A 19109-nucleotide genomic window follows, 5' to 3' on the forward strand; every position below is an offset into this window, starting at 1 on the left:
AATCACAGTGGAAACAAATCTGACTTGGAAGCATGAGGTTGTGGGTTCAATCCCTGGCCTCAATCAGTGGGTTAAGGATCTGGCATTGCCCTGAGCTGTGGCGTAGGTCGCAGAGGTGGCTTGGTTCTGGCATTGCTGTGGCTGTGGTATAGGCCAGCAGCTGTACCTCTGATTAGACCCCTAGCCTGGGAACCTCCATATGCCTTGGGTGTGGTCCTAAAAAAAAAAGGAAGAGTCTTCCCTGGTCAGACAACCTCAAAGGTAAGCTTCAAAGACATCTCTGCAAATGGGCTAGAATTTAATTGGATGAGACCTTGGAACAATTTATGCATGCCCTCATTGCACAGTTGAAAACAAAAGAATCATCAGCCAGCACTTAGTGGAGGCTGTGGCTATTGGCTAGTGATAGTAACAGAGGTAGATAGCTTAACACAGGTATCAAGGAAAAAGACTGTCAAAGAGAAACTTGGTGAAACTAATGTCACACCAGAATGTTTGAGCACAACCCCAAGACTGTGTCCTTTGAAGTACAATATCACAGGTGGCACATTGTGGGGAAATGGACTTATGAAATAATCAAGTCATTAAACAAATAAATAAGCAAACAACAACAGGCCTCAGAGAGCATGGAAAATGGATATCCAGTGTTGCTACATGTTAGCCTAAATAATGGCCTTCAATGATTTCCAGGTTCTATAGCCTGGAAACTAGAAAGGTGACTTTTTTTAAAAAAATGGATAAATTCCTGGACACATATAATTTTCCAAGACCAAATCAGGCAGAAAAAGAAAATCTAAACAGATCAATTTTAGTAATAAAATTGAATCAGCAATTTAAAAATTTGCAAGAAACTAAAGTTCAAGGCCATATTGCTTCAAAGGGGAATTCAACCAAATATTTAAAGAACTTAATACCCTGCTCAAATTATTCCAAAAAAATTGAAGATGAGGGAATACTCTCAAACTCATTCTATGAGGGTAGAATTTCTCCAATGCCAAAATCCAACAAAGATACTACCAAAAAAAAAGAAAGAAAATTAAAGCCAATATTCCTGATGAACATAGATGCAAAAACCCTCAACAAGATATTAGCAAACTGAACTCAACAATACATAAAAGAATCACGCATCATGGTCAAGCAGGATTTATTCCTTGGGTCATTCTTTTTTTTGTTGTTTTTAATTTTATAGCCACATCTATGAATTATGGAAGTTCCTGGGCCAGGAACTGAATCTGAGGCACTGCTGCACCCTACACCACAGCCATGGCAACATTGGATCCTTTTAACCCACAGCACAGGGCTAGGGATTGAACCTGCACCTCCACAGTGAGACCAGCTGCCCCAGTCAGACCCTTAATCCACTGTACCATGGCAGGAACTGAAGGATGGCTCAACATTTCTAACGATTAGAAAAGAGCAAATAAAAACCACATTGAGACATTATTTCACACCTGTCAGAATGGCTATTGTCAAAAGAAATAACAAGTGTGGTGAGGATGCAGAGAAAAGGGAAACTTGGTGTACTGCTGGCGGGTTGGAAATTGGAGAAGCTACTGTGGAAACCACTGTGAAGATTCCTCAAAAAATTAAAAATATAACTACCATAAGACCTGGCAGTTCCACTCCTGAGTATTTATCTGAAGAAACCAAAAACTATTTCAAAAATTTATATGCACCCAATATTCCTAGCAGCATTTTTATAATATCCAAGATATGGAACCAAGCCAACTGTTCATTCGTACATATATGAATGGAGAGAGAATCATCTATCTATCTATCTATCTATCTATCTATCTATCTATCTATCTATCATCTATGTATTTATGTATCTATCTACCTATCTATCTGCCTACACACATGCACACACACAAATATACACACACCACACTGGAGTAGTATTCAACCACTGAAAAAAAAAGGAATCTTGCCACTTGGGACAACATGGATAGATTTGGAGGGTATTATACTTAGAGAAATAAGTCAGGGAAAGACAAATACTGTGTGTTTTAACATATATATGAGTTCTTTGAAACAAAAAAACAAAAGGAATACAATAGAGCAAAATCAGAATCACAGACACAAAGAACAAATGATAGACTGTCAGATATTTCTCTAGGAAAGATGAGTTTATTTGGGATCATCAAAGGATTGCAATCCAGTCTGCAACCATGATGAGCCATGTGCCGGTCCCTGCACCACAAGGGAAGGAAAATGTTTTTACAGGGAGGAAAGGGAAGTTGGGAGGGCTACAGTAAACAGGTAGGCCAGGGCTTTTCACTGGCTCAGTCTTTGCCAGGAAAAAAGAGTCTTTTGTCTGCCCTTTGAGCTCTGCTACCTTCACAGGATGTGAGAGCTCCTGCTTGTCTCCCAGTTCTTTTTCACTGGGTTTCTGTTTATTAATATTTTATGCCTTATAAGTCAGAGGCAAAAGAATATTTGTCTCCAGAAGAGGAAGGAGCTGTGGTGATGGAAGCAAGAGGTTGGAGTGATTCAAGAAGGCATCATGAGCCAAGAAATCCATGTGGCTTCCAGAAGTGAGAAAAAGTAAGGAAATGGATTCTCCCTTAGAACTTTTGGAAGGAACCAACCCCGCCAAAACCTTGGCTGTAGCCAGTGAATCTGATTTCAGATTTCTTGTATTCAGAACAGTAAGAGAATAAATTTGCTGTAAGTGATCAAGTTCATATTAAACATTGAGTAAGGTTTATTTATTTATTCATTAAAAAAAATTTTTTTTTAATTTTAATTTTTTGGCCATGCCTGAACCATGTGGAAGTTCCTGGGCCAGGGACCAAACCTGTGCCACAGCAGTGACCCACGCCACTGCAGTGACAATGCTGGATGACTAAGGTTTTTTTAAATTGTTGTTTGCTTAGCAGCACTAGTAGGATGGGATGTGAGCATTTGCATTTTCCTGTTGGGACACAGTGTCGTGGAGCAGAATTAATATTCCTGAGACACCCAACTAAACGGGATAACATCTTTATTGGAGTGATTTTCTCCAATTTTATTTCACGTTTCACCATTTTGGAGTCCAGCACACTGTGATTACATATTTAGCTCCGTCCTCTTATCAGCTACTTTGCTAGTTACAAGTATAAAAATTTCTAGCGCAGAAAGAGATCTAAATTGAGAAGGACGACAAGGTCCAAAAGTCCCAAAACTGTATGCCAAAAAGTGTCTGTGGTTAAAATTGTACCAGTGTAGCTAAATAGTAAGCAATGTGAATGCCCTGTGGTGGCCTCGTGGTGTGACTGTGGCTGGAGGAGGGGCTGAGCCCCGCGGAGAGTTCCTGTACAGGCTGCAGGTGCCTGTGGAGCGCTGTGCTCCACAGCGCAGAAGTATGTGGCTGAGTCTGTGATCTGGGCAGAGGAAATGTACAGCGAGCTGCAGCGATCTTTAGCAACTGTCGTGGCGTTTAATCTTCCATTCCGCTTGGTCCCTGAAGGAATGGAAAACAAGTGGTCGAGACGGCCCCCGTTCGTCTGACGATACCAGTACACACTCTGTGTGGAGATGGAAAAATTGCACCAGAGCGTGGAGCTGGCTCCCTCCTGGAGACTCAGGGCTGGGGGACTCTGCTCCACATCCACTCCTCTCACACCTGATGGGAAACAGAGAAACAGTCACAGGTGAGGGTCCCTGTAACTCCTACAAAACCCTGAAAGTGCCCCTCTGGATGAGGAGAAGGATAGAAAGTGTGCAGGACTTGTCATCCTTCCCCCAACCCCCTCAACAGTACAGCAGCTGCCCAGTCCTTGAGATCTCCCTGTGGGGCCTCCCCAACTCACAGCAAACATGGGCCAACAGAAGCCCCAGCACAGGGCCCACTAGTGGCTTCATGATGTTTCCACTTCTTGCTGGGACATTTTCACTGTAAAACAGTAAATACACCCTGGGCAGTGAGTGTCATGACTTGATCTGGAGATGTTCCTGCTCCTGCAACCAATCATTTCACCCAACAAACCCTCCTGGAGCCCACACTTGGTGACAGGAAGCCCCACCCTCCTGCCTCTACCCACTTAGAATGGGCTAGGGCAGTGTGGAGTAAGAGTAGGAAAAAAGAAAAGTCATTATTTGATGACTTGAGTGATATTTTCTGGGTACATTTCAGAGAAGGCAGACTCTGATTTGGAATTTGGGAGAACTTAAGCAAAAACAAAAATTAATTATCCTGCTTCACCTTCCCTCTCAGATGGCATGGATGAAGTAGATTCTTACAGGATGAAATACTATTTCCCAGGATTGCTAACGATCCATGTTACTGCTTCTCTTATGTACACCTCTGTGGCTCTGAAGGATGCTCATGAATCAGCACAGTATCAGCAGTTGCTCCTGCTGACTGAAACACTCTGCAGTCTTGCACAGTATTACTTTTAAATTGTATGTATCTATTCTAGACTCTACCTGCATAAAGAGCAGTATTATTTTAGCCACTAGATGAACATTGCAACTAGAATTGTAAATAGTTTTATTTTTATTAAAACATATGTAATTTTAAAATAATATTTAAATATAACTTCAATTTTAAATACATTCTTAAACTGTTGATTACTCTTATTTGTATTCTGCTTTTTAACTTCAGTAGTTTATTTTAAAAAAAAATAAGTGTTTTTGAAACCATATAAAAATAATGTTAGGAGTTCTTTTTTTTTTTTTTTCTTGTTGTTGTTGTTGTTGCTATTTCTTGGGCCGCTCCCGCGGCATATGGAGGTTCCCAGGCTAGGGGTTGAATCGGAGCTGCAGCCACCGGCCTACGCCAGAGCCACAGCAACGCGGGATCCGAGCCACGTCTGCAACCTACACCACAGCTCACGGCAACGCCGGATCGTTAACCCACTGAGCAAGGGCAGGGACCGAACCCGCAACCTCATGGTTCCTAGTCGGATTCGTTAACCACTGCGCCACGACGGGAACTCCAGGAGTTCTTATTATGGTTCAGTGGTTAAGCTTCCAGCATTTTCTCTGTGGCAGCATAGGTTCAAACCCTGGCCTGGTACAGTGGGTTAAAAATCTGGTGTTGCCACAGCTGTGGCATAGGTCACAGCTGTGGCTTGGATTTGAAACCTGGCCTGGGAACCTCCTTATGACATGGATGCTGCCATAAAAAATGAATAATACTGATTTTAGTTTGTGCTCTTATTTTTTATTATTTTATAATGATTTTTATTTTTTCCATCATAGCTGGTTTACAGTGTTCTGTCAATTTTCTACTATACAGCAAGGTGACCCAGTTACACATACATGTATACATTCTTTTTTCTCATGTGCTTTTATTTTGGAATCTATAAATAATAATCCCTGTAGATGGATTTGGAGGTAAAAGGGATGGAAAATGAGAATCTGTATATTTTCACTGATGTCAGAAGTGATATGCAGACACCAAAGATCAGATGGGCAGTTGAAGAATGTTGCAAATGTTTACTAAAGGCACTGTAAGAAATAGTGTAAAAAGTAAATAAAGATGACTAGAAATCAGTCATTATTATTGAGCACAGAGTGGGTATTACAGATATTGAATTAGAAGAGAGAAAAGAGGAGAGAGGTAACTTGGGTGGGTCACTCAGAACCACCAAACCCATGATTCCAACCTGGAACTTTGGCATGATGTTCTGTTTAACTCAGAATGCCTGTTACAGGGGACCACTAGATAGAGAAAGCCTTTTTCCCTTCATACTTCATTTTCTGGACATACCAGAAGAGATAAGGATGTTCTCTAGGCAGGAATAGTTGCATCTCAGCTCCAGAAGGTGCTCCTTCAGGGACAGCGATATGGCCCCTCAGGCCGGGTCACTGACTGGGCTCCAGTGCCTCCTTCAAGATCAGTGATGAATCAGAGCAGATCAGACCTACAGTAATGAGACAGTGTCTCCTGAGATTCCAACCAGAACAATGTTCTTTCTATAGAGGCAGGAGCACAGCTATCACTCATTCCCTGTGAAGAGTATTGGGAACAGCAGTAGGGTGATTGAGGACATGCCCACGCACAGAGGTACATCTTAGAGGAGCAAGAAAACATGTTCCAGAGAATGCTGCGTCCTCGTTGCTGAGAAAATCTGATATTCAAGACATCTCTGTCTAGGCACGTTCTCGAGATTGTTCGTAAAGGATGCTTCCTTGACAATGACTGCTCCTGGTGTTGAGCCTGTTCAGAATGTGTACCTCAGTGAACTGTGAGCTAAAGAAGCTCATAGGAGGGAGGTAGAACTTTAATTTAGTAGAGGTGACATTTCCAGATTGTGCAACATCGCCCTCTAGAGGTTAAGAATAGGAACAAATTTAGTCTTAAGGCTTTTGTGCCCCATGGTCCTCCTGGTCCTATTTAGGCTTGAATTTCTTAGCATTGTAATCTGACGAGACTGTTTCAGGGGGTGCTTATTAAGAGGCTCTTTTACTACTACAAATTAAGTAGTGTTATTTAAAACTATGAAGTAAATCATCCTCATTTTTTACATGAGGGAACTAAAGCAAGGACGAATGGATGAAATTTGTAGAAGGTCACAGTAAGAGACAACTGGAATTTGCCCACTGGTATGATTCAAGAATCTGTGTAGGAGTTCCCACTGTGGTGCAGCAGAAACAAATCTGACTAGTATCTATGGAGATGCGGGTTGGATCCCTGGCCTTGCTCAGTGGGTTGGAGATCTGGCATTACCCTGAGCTGTGGAGTAGGTCGAATACATGGCTCAGATCCTGCATTGCTGTGGCTGTAGTGCAGGCCGGCAACTGCAGCTCTGATTTGACCCCTAGCCTAGGAACTTCCATATGCCCCAGGTGTAGCTCTAAAAAGCAGAAAAAAAAAAAAAAAAAAAAAGAATCTGTGTCCCTGACCACTTAAAATTGAGCACTGTGAACTTTATATATTATGCTCCCCTATTAGAAGGGAAGTGAATTCTTTTGTTGTTATTGTTGTTGTTGTTGTTGTTGTTGCTATTTCTTGGGCCGCTCCTGCAGCATATGGAGGTTCCCAGGCTAGGGGTCGAATTGGAGCTGCAGCCACCGGCCTACGCCAGAGCCACAGCAACGCGGGATCCGAGCCGCCAGAGCCACAGCAACGCGGGAGCCGAGCCGCGTCTGCAACCTACACCACAGCTCACCCAACGCCGGATCGTTAACCCACTGAGCAAGGGCAGGGACCGAACCCGCAACCTCATGGTTCCTAGTCGGATTCGTTAACCACTGCGCCACGACGGGAACTCCCTTTTTTTTTTCTTTTTGTGAATTCTTTTTGAAGTTAAATGATTTGTCCAAGGACACATGAGGATTAGAACTTTTTTTTTTTTTTTTTTTTTTTTTTTGTCTTTTGTCCTTTTCAGGGCCACACCCGTGGCATATGAAGGTTCCCAGCCTAGGGGTCCAATCGGAGCTGTTGCTGCCAGCCACAGCCACAGCCACAGCAATGCCAGATCCGAGCCGAGTCTACACCACAGCTCAAGGCAACGCCAGATCCTTAGCCCACTGAGTGAGTCCAGGTATCGAACCCAAAACCTCGTGGTACCTAGTCAGATTCGTTTCCACTGCGCCCTGACGGGAACTCCAAGAACTTAATTCTGTTAGACTTTAACCCCAGTTCCTACCACTATGGTATATATGAAACAGTACTATTTGAGAATAGATGTCATTTCACCAAGACACATACCCAGAGCAAAAATTCAGAAGAGAATAAAAACTAAAGAAAATCCCTAAGGAGACAAACACTGATGGGATGGGCAGTTAAAAAAAAAAAAAAAAAAAAGGAAAAGTGGATCAGAAAAACCTCAAAGTGTAGTCCAGAGTGTATATGGCAAATCAGAAATGACTGGTATTCTAAAATAGAAGGAAAGAGGAGTTTCAAGAAGGAAGGAATGTCCAACAGAGCAATTGCTGAAGAAATGTTATCCAGTGAGATGATGACTAAAGGTGTCTACCAATTTTTAGCAGCATAAAGATCATGATTTGAGTCTTCCAGCAGAAGCTCAACTGCAGTAGAGATAAGACAAAGGAGAAGAAAATTTGAGTACAGAAATCTCTTTCCAGAGGTTGTATTGTGAAGGGAAAGAAAGAGACACTGTATTGACTAGACAAAGATTTGAGGTGCTAATAGTAGGGTTTTTAAAGACTGGGATATATTTACATGTTTTGGAAAAGATCTATAAGTAATGGATCAAAGTTCTGAAGAGACAGGTAGAATGGAATATGAAACTCAGGTAGGAGGACTAAGTTTTGGTAAGAGGAGAAATAGTTCTTTCCAATTTCATTAGAATGAAGGGAAAAAGAATTGGTTTGGATTTGTCTTATTTCAAGGTGTGATGGCAGAAAGGCGAAACATCTATTAGTTTCTAGTGGAATCACTTTTTTGTTTGTTTTTAATCAATAGAAATTAAGTGCTTCCCAAGAAAGTGAATAGCAGAGGTCCTGGCTTAGGAAGTCCTTGCAGTGTGAGAAGATTTGATATAGTCACTGTAGGACTTGACAACTGCAGAGAAAAAGACTACTTTCCTGGCAACACCATCAGTCTAGTTAGTGTTGAAGATGACAATGGGTTTCAATGTCCACAATTTTGTATCTGTGTGATATTCTCGAACTCTGCTTATCAAATATACATTGTAAGAATGCAAGTATTGATCTATGATTGGGAATTAATAAGATCACAGATTTGACACAGAAATGGGGCAAGAGCAATGAGGTTAACAACTAAAGACTCATTGAAGGGGGGCCAGGTTTTGGATATTGTAGATGAGGAAACAAAAGGTAGGAAGCCTCTGAGAAATAAGATGACAGTAAAGGGATCAGGGGACTACATAATCATGAACAGTCGAAGAGCAAGTGCAGTACAAGTAACTGAGTATAAGAACGTGAGGATGCAAGGATTTAGAGAGGAGGTAAGTTGTCAGAGGTGGAGAAGCAGCTAACTGGAGACTTGTCATCAGATCTTTCTAGCATGTGGCTGTGGGAGTTAATGACTGAAGGGGATTCTAATTAATAGTCTTCAAGGATAACCTTTTTGGCCAATCCATGGCATGTGTAAGTTCCCAGGCCAGGGATGGAACCCTCACCACAGCAGTAAATAAAGCCGCATAAGTAACAACACCGGATCCTGAACCTGTTTGAGCCAAGGAATTCCCCATGTGGACATTAAGGTCATGTGTATTTTAGGTTACAGGAGAATCTTCTCTGTTAACATCCTCAATATATAAGGAAGAGTGCTTGATGTTTATAAAAATGAGATTGAAAAAAGGAATAAGGAACAGTAGGGGTGAAAGGCAAAGCCTCAAGGGAGCAAAGACCAAGAGTCTGGGTGTTCTTAGGGGGCAATAGTGAAGAGAATGCTGCTCCTAGCTCAAAATCGGATGTGTTTTAGATGAGATAGAATGAGGAACAGCCCCAAGAGAAAGGAACTGTATCCCAAACAGTCAGATTTCGGTTAAGGTATGAGGAACTAATTTTCACAGCGTTATTGAAAGTTTGTTTCCAGTAGACTGGGGATTTAGGAGCCAAAGTGAAAGCGTTTCATGCAAGAGCACGAGGCAGTTGGGTAGCATAGAAAATGAAACAGGGTCATCATCCTTGGTGAATCATTCCTCTCTGGAAGGAGTCAATCACAGGTACAACTGAATGTGCTTTCAAGGGTCCTAGTGCAGAGGAACATGGCCAGAATCAACTCATCAGACCAGCCAGTGCTCAAGTCACTTAGCAGATGTCATAAATCAGTAAATGGTGGCTATCCAGATGGCTTCAGCTCCCATATGCTATATGACATGACACACACTACTGCAAAATCTATGTGTGTGTCTATTTATAGATGGAAGCACTAGAGAAAAACGATCTCTACCTCACATTCCGAGGGCACACCTGGAGAACAATCCCCAAAGTCCTGCTATCACTGCACTCACTGCTTATAAATAATGGCCCAGGTCTCTGCAATGAAGGCTGTAATGTGCTGGAAGACTTTGGAATATTTATCGAGGTTGACTGTGACTCCTCTTCCTTGGTTTCCTATCTACTGATAACTGAAGTCTCTGACCCCTCTTTCTTTCTTTCTGAACATTGTCCCTCGTCCCTCTCTTCTCTTGCCTCCTTGTCTAATAGGGAATCTAAAGACAATCATCCCCAAGCTCTTTTAAAAATGCCATCAGTCAACAACTTCCTCACTCTCTTCCATTTCACCTGCCTGCCAAATCCAAAGATGGGATGAACTCCCTTGTCTGCTATTACAGCCACCTGGAACCCTGGACTAGACTGTGGGATAGTGAATGATGGCAAAGCTGTTGGCTAATCTTATTGATCACTTAACACACTGCAGTGCTATGGAAAGCCCTTTAATGTTTAAGGCTATGGAAAGTACTATCTATTGACTACAAATAGACTTACTTCTTTATCCTTATTAACAGAATCCCGATATTCTTTTAGTTAGCAATGTTCCTAGACAAAAAATATACACCTCCCCCAGACTTTCACAGCTTGGGTCCACCATGTACTCTGTCATGATTAACAGGGTGTAAGTATCCTGAGCGATTTATCGTTTTTTCCTAATCAATAGAATTTTCCACTTTTTCTAATAATCCAAACTGTCAACATCTTGGTGCCTTGATTCTACATACTAAAGGTCAAAAGTTCTTTGTATGCCAAATAGAGGGAAAAGACCATTACCATATTTCCATATGGCATATGGAAGTTCCTGGGCCAGGGGGTCGAATCAGAGCAGCAGCTGCTGGCCTATGCCGCTTCCAGAGCAACACTGATCAGAGCCACACCTGCAAACTACACCACAGCTTGTGGCAATGCCAAGCCTTGACCCCCTGAGCAAGGCCAAGGATCCAACTGGCATCCTCACAGAGACTATGTCAGGTTCTTAACCCACTGAGCTACAATGGGAACTCTGATGCTTGTTTAATTTTTGTGATCTTACCCATACATTTCAGGGCCAAAAAAGGAAAACTAGGATGAAAACAGCTGAAATTTTAGCTTTAGTTCCTATATCACTTTATAATTAATAGGAGCCATTTTATCATTTGAGTTTTTATTCAAATATAATACCCATATAAGAAAATGTGATATATTCTAAGGGTACAGGCTGAAAATTTTTCACCAAATTGACACCCTTATAACCAGCATCCAGAAGAAGAAACAACTTTACCAACACTTAAGAGCTCCTTTTATGATATTGTCCCATGCTTAATAATATTCTGACTTTTACAAGAGTAAATTAGTTATGTCCGTTTATGTACCTTATAAGAATGACGTGTTTATTGGCCATTTGAATAACTTCTTTGTAAAATGCCTCTGAAAGACTTCTGCTTTTTCTATCAGTTTGCTTGTTTTCTTGTTGATTAGAAGATGCTATTAAATCAAAATGAGTCCTTTTTGATTAATATCTACTGCAAATATCTCCTACTCACTGGCCATCTTTTTAATTACTGAAATAATTCAATTTTAATGACAATTTTAATAAAGTCCAGTTTTGCTGTTTAGACATATTTTCGTCTTGTTTAAGAAATGTGTATCTAACACAGAATATTGAATACATTCTGTACTTTTTCTACAAGCTGTATATGTTATTCTTACATTCAGATCTGCCCTCTATCTGACTGCTATTTATATACAATCTTAAGACCATGACACATTTTTCCATATGACAAATTATTGGATGCCACTTACTGAAAGAAATTCTTTATCCTTGACATGTAATGCAAATGTTTCCCCATTTTTATTGCAGTAACTTTTTAGTATTTTTTTATCACAAAATTTTATTTTGGAGTTCCCATCGTGGCGCGGTGTAAATGAATCACACTAAGAACCATGAGGTCGTGGGTTCGATCCCTGGCCTTGTTCAGTGGGTTAAGGATCTGGCGTTGCCATGAGCTGTGGTTTAGTTCGCAGATGTGGCTCGGATCTGGCGTTGCTGTGGCTGTGGCGTAGGCCAGCCGTTGTAGCTCCGATCGGACCCCTAGGCTGGGAACCCCCTCCATGTGCCACAGGTGTGGCCCTAAAAAGCAACAAAAGAAAACAAAACAACAAAAAAAAATTTTATTTTGCCTCTCATCTCCACTGCTTGTATCATTCTCCTTCATTTCAGTTTTCCCTCTGCTTTACAATTTTTTCTTTGTTTTACTGTCACCAGTTACTTATTACATTGAGGATGCTGTTCTCTAAATTTTGTTCCAATTACTAAAATGTATTCTTTTCAGAAGTTTTCTTCTCTTTGTGCTCAGGATTTTTTCCCATTTTGTTTGTTTCTTACAACATTATTACATCTTATCTACTTCAGGTGGCAAGTTAATTTGAAAACTCTCTTAGTATGTTGCCCATTTCATGCAATGCTGGTGGAACAAATTAGATATTCTTCTAACTTTAGATTCAAACTCTGAGATCTGCTTAAAACATAGAATTTGTGAAACATTAGACTCCTCAGTGTGCACCGCTAACAGTTTCTTGAATTTCTCAGACAAGGACAATGGGAGCGAGGGTGAAATGAAGGAGATACAGCCTGGGCATTCAACTTTGCTCTCCCTGAGTCTTCTATGATGAGAAGATGTGAGTTTTGCTTAGAAAAAAGCAAAAAGGAAAAATTCATTATAGACACAGGATTTCTATGCAATTAAAAATAAGTTAATATTTACTTGATTTTTGTTTCTTTCCCAAAACAGCAAAAAAAAAAAAAAAAAAAAAAACCCATTTCATCAAAAATATACATATTCTGGCTAGCAAGAAAAACAAATCAGGTTATTCTCAGAGAAAGAGTAATTTGTTCCTGGTAAGTGGAACAACAGGAATCATACGCCATTCAGAGTCTGCACTTGCTGTGGGCCCAGATAAAAGAAGCTTTTGGGCCAAGGAGAATTAATTGGATTTTCCTCAATTTTTATGTTGAGACAAACACACTGAAACCAGCACTTTATTGACTTGAGGAGGAGCCATAAAAACCTATTTATACATCTTCACTTTCTTGCTATGTTAAAATTATGATTCTTATTCTCCAGATAATTCTCTCAGCCACATCAACCAATGAAGCACTGATTCCTTGTCCTCTCTTTCTTCTTTTCTTTATCCATATTCTCGCCCTTTCCTTCTCCTGTTTTTCCCTCTTTTCTTCTTGCTCTCTGACTCTCACTCTAGATGGCTCTAGATTTGCTCTCAGTGATTCTGCCCCCCTCCACTCCCATCCTTGTCACCAGAGAGATACTGTACAGGTACAGCCCCATCTGTCCCACTGTGGGTCTCTTAGGATGCAGTAGTACACAGCGGTGTCTCTCAGTGTCACCCGGGGTAGGACCAAAGTGCTGGACTTTCTGTCTGAAGCTATGGTCAGAGAAGCCATGCTGTTGGTCACATTGCTTTGTAAGCCATGAATGATGTACTGTGGACTCTGATTGGGATTTTGCCGATTCCAATGTATATAGTCAGCTCCACTGATGGTAGAGTGGTTACAAGGCAGCTTTACATCTTCCCCTTCAGCACAGTCCTTGGAGTTTGGCTGGGTGGTCTGAGCATCAATCATAGTCCCTATGTAAAAAAAAAAATTCAAATTAACTCCTGACCACAAATCAATGTAATTCTACGAGTCCGTGACATAATGCTCCCATAACTCTCTGGCAACTACCCACTACTTCAGTGTTTTTATTTATGTTCTCCAAGAATGTAATTGGCGTTCATTACAGAGACCAAGGACATATGCCAAGAATGGCTCTGTAACATGGCTCCTTGGCTCAATATATGCAGAGACTTCTTCCAACATGGATACTGCTAAGGACTCTGCTGAGATCAGGGCTATGAGTTCACCTGTCATTTAGAATTTCATCCTCCCTAGAAAATCCCTAGATCAGGTCTCACTGCCATCCCTAGCATGCTGAATAAAGCACAGGGAGAACAAATGACCCTTCATGGTCCCTTGGATTCAAAGCCTTCCCTTGTAGACACAGAACACTCACCCAGGGTCAGAAACACAGTTACTCCAGTCACCAGCCTCATACTTCAAGGACAAGCCAAGACCGTGGGCTCAGAGCTAGTCTTGGTGTCTGATGCTAGGCTTCGAGTTTCCAGAGAACAGAAGCAACAGCTGCTACTAAGGACTTAGACCACCAGGGCAGCTGCCACTGTGTTGTGGCCAAGACCTTCTCAGCCAATGACAGTGCAGTTCCTTGTCTGGGTCCTCCTCCCCTGTCTTAGTCATGTCCCCAGAAGAAGACAAGAATATCAAATAGCCATTCCCATCTCACAGGGTGCCCACTGCCGTCATCTGTGAAGTTTAAAGTCTGGCTCTTGTTGGGGAACTCCAAGCACAATGATATGTTCATCCAGATATATTTTTGAGCTATTTGTTCCTTAAAGAAATGGGCTGATGCTCCATGGAGCTTGTGGAAAGCATTGATTAACCTCATAAAATTGCACTGAGCTCTGTGTTATAAGGAGATGAGCATTCCCATTCCCATTCCAGAAAATGAACATGTGATTCCAAAGTAGTCAGTGACAGGCTTGACAGGGGTGGGGGCAGGAAATTAATAACATTAAGACTAAAAGCTACACATCCCGGAGCTCCAGGTTCTTATAAAGGTCCCTGGAATCACTCATCCACAACATCTAGATAGCCATTTCTCTGTGTACCTGTTTTGATACAGTAACTGATGACATGGAGAGTCTTCACCTCATCCTCCTCGAAGACTGATCCTTCATCCTCATGTCTCCATGTCCATGCTTGCAGGTGCTGTGCACCAAGGATGCTGAGGCAGAGAGAAAAGACAGGAGGGAAAGAAAACAAAGCAGGGAGGGAGGAGGTGGGAGGGGGTGATAGAAAAATTTAGGGGACTGAAGAAAAAAGACCAAAAGAATAGGGAAGGTAAGGGATAATCAGGGTAGGGAAAGAGTAAGCAGTGTTTATGGAGGTACCTGGAAAGGGTTTAACTACTGGGCTAAAGGCCCTGAGTTCTTTTTGTTTGTTTGTTTTGTTTTGTTTTTTGTCTTTTTATGGCCATACCCGTGGCATAAGGAGATTCCTGGGCTAGGGGTCAAATCGGAGCCACTGACGCTGGCCTACACCACGGCCACAGCAACGTGGGATCCGAGCCGCATCTGAGACCTACATCACACGCCAGATCCTTCACCCCACTGAGCAAGGCCAGGGATCAAACCCACCTTCTCATGGATACAAGTTGGGTGCGTTAACTGCTGAGCCACAACGGGAACTCCAGAGCCCCTGAATCCTTGACCACACACACTCAATGAGGGGTTATAAAGTACAAGTTGTCTAAAGAGGAAGAAAGTATGTCATCTTTCCTTTTTCTTGGAATATCCATAGAAAACATAACCTTTCTTTCTCCCAGAAGAGAATGCTGTTTCCAGATGAAGCAGCCCCCTCTTGTGACTGAATAAATGAACTGCAGCGCTAAACCCAGGGCAAAAGTCAGCCCGCAATCTTTTCAAGGACTCTTCAGATTTGAAGGTAAACATCTTACTTGTAACACCTTTTTACTCATCTGTGTTTTCTTGTTCCTATAACACCGCACAGAAGGTTTTAATTGTTTTTATTGCTTTATTTCAGTCAAATGATTCTCAGTTGTTGGCTTCTCTTTCAATTTTCCCTTTCTAACTTCCCATATTTAAAGGTTACTTTCAAAGCCCAAGAATTACCTGTTCCTGAAGGAGTACCTCAGTTATTTATGAATTTAGTGACAGAATTTATGCTGAGCATCTCTTTAAATAATTCTAAAAACAATCTCCCAGGTTTATGGAAGATATATGAAATAAATGACACCAACAGGACAAATATAGGGTTGTATTTGTGGACAAAATGCAAGAGCAGACAACAAACTTCCCGCCTAAGATGGAGGAAAATTAGATTGAATTAGACATTTACAGGAGTAAATGTCATGGTAATCATGCTTTATTCATTTAATAAGTATTCGTAAATATTCACCGGGAGCCTGTTCTGTGGAAACACACACACAGATAAGCCAACAAGTACTACTGCTGAAAGTATTTAAACAGGTAAGAATGTATAATATTATTATATTAGCAAAAAGCAGAAAAAAAGTAATTAACAGTAACTTTTTTGATTACTGATTTCTTTCCCTTATTTTTTAGAGGATGCTCGAAACCACTACAAAGTGTCATTTTAAATAACAACTGAAAGACAAAAATACTCTTTATGAAGACTCTAAACCATGCTTGTCTAGTCTATTGGCTCTTTTCAGAGCTTTGAATTTTAGAGGGTCATATCTCTAAAACTATGTGAAATGAGGTTATCTTTCTTTGCTTGATGAAAACTAAAATAACGTACATAAACCTCTCAGAAAATTGAGAGAATCTGACAAAATGCTAACACCTCTGCATGATGGATACTCTCAAAAATCCAGAAATAGAAGAGAAATTCCTGGATCTGATAAAGGCTATCAATGAAGAAGATATTACAAGTCCTTCTCTATAGGGTCACAAACAAGACAGGTAAACCATCACTACTCCATGTCACTGTCCTACCAGAGGGCCTGGCATCAAATGAGGAGAAAACATAAAATGAACTAAGTTTGAAGACTGAGAAGTAAACCATTTTTATCCAGAGATATTAACATTTGCAGAAAATAAAAAAGTACCTCTAAACAAACCAAAAGAACTAGTACTAATAGATGAATTAACAAGGTCGCTAAACATAGAAATCAATTTTATTTCTACATTCTAGTCAAAAGCATTAGAAAGTATAATCAAAATGCCATTTATCAAATGCTTGGGGACTAATTTAATACAAGGCATGCAAGTCCTCTACAAAAATTTTAACCTTAATAAAAGAAATTAGAGAGGACGTATGTTAAAAAAAAGAGAGTATCACATGAATCTAAAGACTTTGTGTGTTAAGATACCTATTGTCTTAAATGAATCCATAAATTCAACACAATCCCAATCAAATCACTAGCAACCTTTTCTGTGTTAGAAGCTAATTCTCTAACTCACATGAATGTGCAAAGACCTCGCGTAAGCCTTGAATAATAAGAAGAAAGCATGACTTGCATTTCCAGATTTCAAAAATATATGAAGCTTACACATCTGTGATTTTGAAGCTCCGAGGAGAGACCACGTGCAGGGGCCATGATCATCCCTGAGTACGGCTGCAGTGAGAGATGAGCCTGGCCCTCTGTGGTTGCAGCGGAGCCCTTGACACGTGAGTCAGTGATTTGAGGGGTTCCAGGGCTGTGGGGTCCCCAGAAGTCACATGAAGCGGACGGACCATGAGATAATGAAACAGTAGCTGTTTGAAGCCACTGAGTTTTGGGGTGCTTTGTGATGCTGCAAAACCCAATGCCTCTGAAGTCCTGTAAAGGAGTCTTGCTGAGGACTTGAGAGAAACTGGCAAGAATAAAACCGCTTTTCTCCTCTCTCTGATTTCTGATTATCTCTGATATCTGGACCTGGAACATCTGTCTGTCTCACTAGACTTCATTTCACAGATGGCTGATATGGCCATAGCACTCCTGCCCTGGCACAGAAGAGGAGCTGGTGGTGCTCAGATGTGATGGGAGCCTGGGGCCCCCACGGCACAGGAGCCGGTGGCTGGATGCTCAGGTTGGGGCCCTACAGAAAACAGGGAGATGTAAGCTTTTCTTGTCCAATGTGATTTGTATATTTCACCCATTCTTCTCACTCCATGTGACAAAACTCTAAAAAATGAGGGGCTATTTAAAAGGTCATGCCTGTGTCTCTATGAATAATCAAAATTTAACAGACTATTTTCAATTTCAGATCCATTTGAGAAGCCAAGAAAATTTCCTTAGTTATGCATGACTTTAATTTTCTGGTAAGGACTCTCCACTCCAAATGAACATCCCCCTCATGTTTATAACAGTAGATTTTCCAAATTATGTGCCACTGCATCCAGGAATTGGATTATGTGTGTGGGAAGAGCTTTATCCCATCACCTCGAAGGCAAGCATGAGGCCCAGGGAACTTGCCATCATGAATCCGTTTGAAGCAGCACTCTACATGATGGGCTGTGTAAACATCATCGGTTTCTATACGTTCAGTGTTGTGAAAAGGCTGTGAAGCATTGTGTGGCAGCAATGCCCAGATGAGCCATATTTCATCCTTGCTGTTTTTCTCTGCCTTTTGTTTCTACCAATCCAGAGGTAGCTAAAGCCAGAGATCATTACTGATAGTATTAAGAAATCTCCTTCCTCGGTCTTTCTGTCAATAATGTAGGATACTCAGCTTGGAAGTTGACCAGCACCTCTTCTTTGGTGTTGTTCTACACCATTGACCTTAGTGTGCAGGGAACTACAGGTTCTCCTCACTCAGTCCCGTGCTATACCTTCTGCTTCTACACACCGTCACAACCACTCCCCGTCTGATGATAAGTAGATCCATTGCATCCTTGTAAATAACCTTTGAAAAATAAATCTGTATCTCTTAAACGGTTTCAGTCTGAGGGGTTTGTGTGCCATCCAAAGTTGTTTTTATACTATGTATTATTTTTACCGAAATGTTAGGTAGTGGTAGTAGTAATATTAAAAACAACAAACCTACAAAAAAAGAGATCATGGAGTTCCCATTGTGGCACAGTGGCTAACGAATCCGACTAGAAACCATGAAGTTGCATGTTCGATCCCTGGCCTTGCTCAGTGGGTTAAGGATCCGGAGTTGCCATGATCTGTGGTGTAGGTTGCAGACGCGGCTCGGATCCCGCATTGCTGTGGCTCTGGTGTAGGCCAGTGGCTACAACTCCGATTCGACCCCTAGCCTGGGAACCTCCATATGCTGCAGGTGCGGCCCTAGAAAAGGCAAAAAGACAAAAAAAAAAAAAAAAAAAAAAAGAGAGAGAGAGAGATCAGTGGGGGAGGGGAGAACACAATGGCAACATGATTTAAGAAGCTGGACAGGAGCTGGATAACTAGTTATTAATGTAGATGTTGGGAGAAAACTGAAACTGAAGCTATTAGATGAAGATGACCTAAAGCAAGTTAATTCATGTAGACAAAACTCAGAAAGGCTCCAGAATTAGAGACTTTTAGAGTACTAATGGAGGATTAAACTGGTGGGGTATCTGGAAACCTACAAAATGAGTGCAGCACCAGATATTCAACTGGACCATAGACCTGGAAATTAGGAAGCAAGAGACTTAGATCCTAGAATTCGGTTGCTCATCCAACATC

General features: G+C 41.3%; 1 long non-coding RNA gene and 2 gene segments (V, D, J or C); 1 reads left to right on the forward strand and 2 right to left on the reverse strand.

Moving 5' to 3' along the window:
- On the reverse strand, positions 2844-4435 carry LOC110261598. The segment is given in 2 exon segments: positions 2844-3604; positions 3792-4435. Coding segments are annotated over 2 exon segments (549 nt in total).
- LOC110261605 lies at positions 3452-18371 on the forward strand. 2 transcript variants are annotated; one of them, XR_002345946.1, is made up of 3 exons: positions 3553-3632; positions 15297-15415; positions 16983-18371. It is a non-coding gene; the product is annotated as an uncharacterized LOC110261605 (long non-coding RNA). The 2 variants fall into 2 exon arrangements; XR_002345945.1 differs by having other exon boundaries at positions 3452-3632; positions 15297-18371.
- LOC102166509 lies at positions 12660-14206 on the reverse strand. The segment is given in 2 exon segments: positions 12660-13482; positions 13908-14206. Coding segments are annotated over 2 exon segments (375 nt in total).

Source organism: Sus scrofa, chromosome 7 (genome assembly GCF_000003025.6).
Source record: "Sus scrofa isolate TJ Tabasco breed Duroc chromosome 7, Sscrofa11.1, whole genome shotgun sequence".
NCBI classification, from domain to species: domain Eukaryota; kingdom Metazoa; phylum Chordata; class Mammalia; order Artiodactyla; family Suidae; genus Sus; species Sus scrofa.